General features: G+C 37.1%; 1 protein-coding gene across 1 annotated transcript; it reads right to left on the minus strand.

Annotated features, from left to right (window-relative positions):
* Window positions 1–497: 497 nt before the first annotated feature.
* LOC134679193 (uncharacterized) lies at window positions 498–1,427 on the minus strand. Its single transcript, XM_063538069.1, has 2 exons — window positions 843–1,427; window positions 498–620 (listed from the first exon to the last, which is right to left on the minus strand). The coding sequence occupies exons 1-2, from the start codon at window positions 1,386–1,388 to the stop codon at window positions 531–533; spliced, it is 636 nt and encodes a 211-aa protein (XP_063394139.1). The 5' UTR covers window positions 1,389–1,427; the 3' UTR covers window positions 498–530.
* Between the last annotated feature and the right edge of the window lie 1,129 nt (window positions 1,428–2,556).

Below are 2,556 nucleotides of genomic sequence, written 5' to 3' on the forward strand. Positions count from 1 at the left end.
TTTGGGAATAGATTCGAGCCCTCCTCTAGATTTATTTATTTAGGTAAACAACGCCTTTCATGTGTTTCACTACTGCTGAATAACTTAGGACTTAATAAGCATCGCCTTTTCCCGTTAGACCTAGTAAGTAATTCAGGTTTTGGATTCTGCCATATCGCTCACGTCAAAAGCGTTCCACCACCCTTGTTTGTTTATTGCTGTCGGTATTGTTCATAAGGGGCCCACTGATTAACAGTCCACTAGACGGTATCGGCCTGTCAGTTGTTCGGGACTGTAAAAATTTTGTTCTAACTGACAGGCCGATACCGTCCGGCGAACTGTTAATCAGTGGGCTCCTTTACTAGCGACTCTCCCCCTCTTCGCACGGGTATCACAAAACCTTAACAAATTATACACTTACCTTGCTCAAGAATCACTCTATCGGGTCGCTAGTTGTTTAATAAGGTGTAGTGATTTCTAAAAAATGTTTTGTTTGTAAATCAAACCACTAATACCATTAGGTATGTATTATTTATTATTGAAATGAATATTTACGTGACTATGTGTGGCGCATGGATGCAGTATCTGCCAACTAAAGCCGTGTTTATCGGACAGCGGTCTTGGAACAGCGACTTATCGTACTGCAATCAAATATGATACCGTATAGAAAACCGAAGAAGGAGGTTTTGGGAACTGGTATCATTTTTTTAGTACATATACTTACGACAGCCATTTCTATGTATAGGTATTAAAATGTTTCATTATGTATACATAAGAACACGTATAGGGATTAGAGTGTATTGATTGAAATTAGATAGGTATTGTTACCTAAATTGTTAGTTACGTCAATAACGCTAACTTACCGTCCAATAATCATACAGAGAAAATGTAGGAAAATTATATTGGATCTCTTTTTTCTTTTTTTGAGTCAACTCAATGGGTATTTCCACCGGCCTGTTACTTTGAACATTCGAAGGATCATAAATTTTACTATCCATAGCTCCAATGTCTTCATGGTCCCTTAAAACATGTCGGCCATTTTTTTTGCCCATTAACTTCAAGATGGCGTTGATTGGGTTTCGGCCTTTGTAGGTTTTAGATTTGAACATTGATTTGTAAACTTGTTGGAGTACGTTTCTATTATTTTCAGGCAGTCTGTATTTGGGCTTAAATATGTTCCTGAGAAATTTTCTGTCGTAATCATATTCCGGTGTTATATATGGAGGAATCTTTCTCTTTTCAGTGGACACCTTTTTAGTAAATATAAATGGGTGTTCTTCGCTTGGAGTTAGTTTGCTAGCTAGATCATCTAGATCATTGGAATCGATAACGAATATTACATTGCAATTTATCAAATGTATAAAATGAATTATAGAAATACATGTTAATGTGGTTCTCAAGCCTACCATGCTTTTTAACTGTCGGTGTAAACTAGAAACGCAATCAGTACGTTAAGCCAAGCGAGAGATTAAAGTTATTAAGTCGTTAAGTCTATTTGTTGCTTTAGATTTATACGACAATATTAATTCGATCTCAAGTGCACGTACACCTACCTACATAAAAGATAAATAAATATATTGACATATCACCCCAAGGGCGATATCTTTCAATGGAATCAATGAATTTGACAAACAGTTTTATACCTGAATATGTTCTATATTTTTGTATTCTCAATAAGGTACCTAAACGTACTGATGCTCGACGCGGTCCCCTGTACCTACATGTCATCTTGAAACTTAAGTACGTCATTGTCAATAGAGGTGACAGCAAGGTGTCATCTATTGGGCATTAGCATGTCGAGGACTAGTGCGTTTACCTTACTACTTTCTGTCGGCCAATTTTTGTGCAGATGCACTCGTTAGTAGTGTAGGTATCAAAATTATAAAAAATAAATATTGTAAATCGAAACTGGCATTTTGCTACAAGTGTGAGGAGAGAGGTACATTTTGTACAAACATTACATTTATATTGAATGCGAATAATAATATTAACTGATTATCAAAGAAAGTACCTACTTAAGTAACTTCAGCGTGAAAACGTTTTTAAAATACCTATATCACCACTTAACCCTCTATACAAAGTGCATGAGTTGATTTTATTGCTGCTGGCTGAGTGTATATAGAAATATACATGTTTTGATTATATAAAATACCTATTTATTTACAGTATTTACCATCGTGCACATAAGTCATGTCATACTAGACATCAACATCAGTGAGGAAAATAGTTTAGTCTTCGTGAACGTTTCATGAACAATCATAACATTCATAACATGGAATCTTCATGAGGTAGTCGCCATAATAATGGAGGGGCATACGTTCATTCACACGTTCGCGGCCGGTGCTTGTAATAGCCTGCTACACACACTCGTCGACTCGCCGAGTCTCCGCACCACTCAGAGGGTCTACGGCGAACATGTTGGCTCTCTGTCGCACTTGTAAATTTCTAAGTAAGCGTGACAGGAGACAAACGTCGAACGTGGTTCGCGGTAGCTCCTCTGTTCCAATCGAAAAACTAACAGATGAGACGAGAAGTTATAAGATCTCGGCTTGTCTAGGGCACAGAATAAATAATATT

Source organism: Cydia fagiglandana, chromosome Z (assembly GCF_963556715.1).
Source record: "Cydia fagiglandana chromosome Z, ilCydFagi1.1, whole genome shotgun sequence".
In the NCBI taxonomy this organism is placed as follows: Eukaryota; Metazoa; Arthropoda; class Insecta; order Lepidoptera; family Tortricidae; genus Cydia; species Cydia fagiglandana.

What these genes read in the sequence shown, in the direction of transcription:
- LOC134679193 (XM_063538069.1), bottom strand. Translation starts at nt 1,388, where the DNA reads ATGGTAGGCTTGAGAACCACATTAACATGTATTTCTATAATTCATTTT. An exon ending in CTCTGTATGATTATTGGACG is followed by an intron (nt 621 to 842) that starts GTAAGTTAGCGT and finishes ATTTGATTGCAG; the next exon opens with TACGATAAGTCGCTGTTCCA.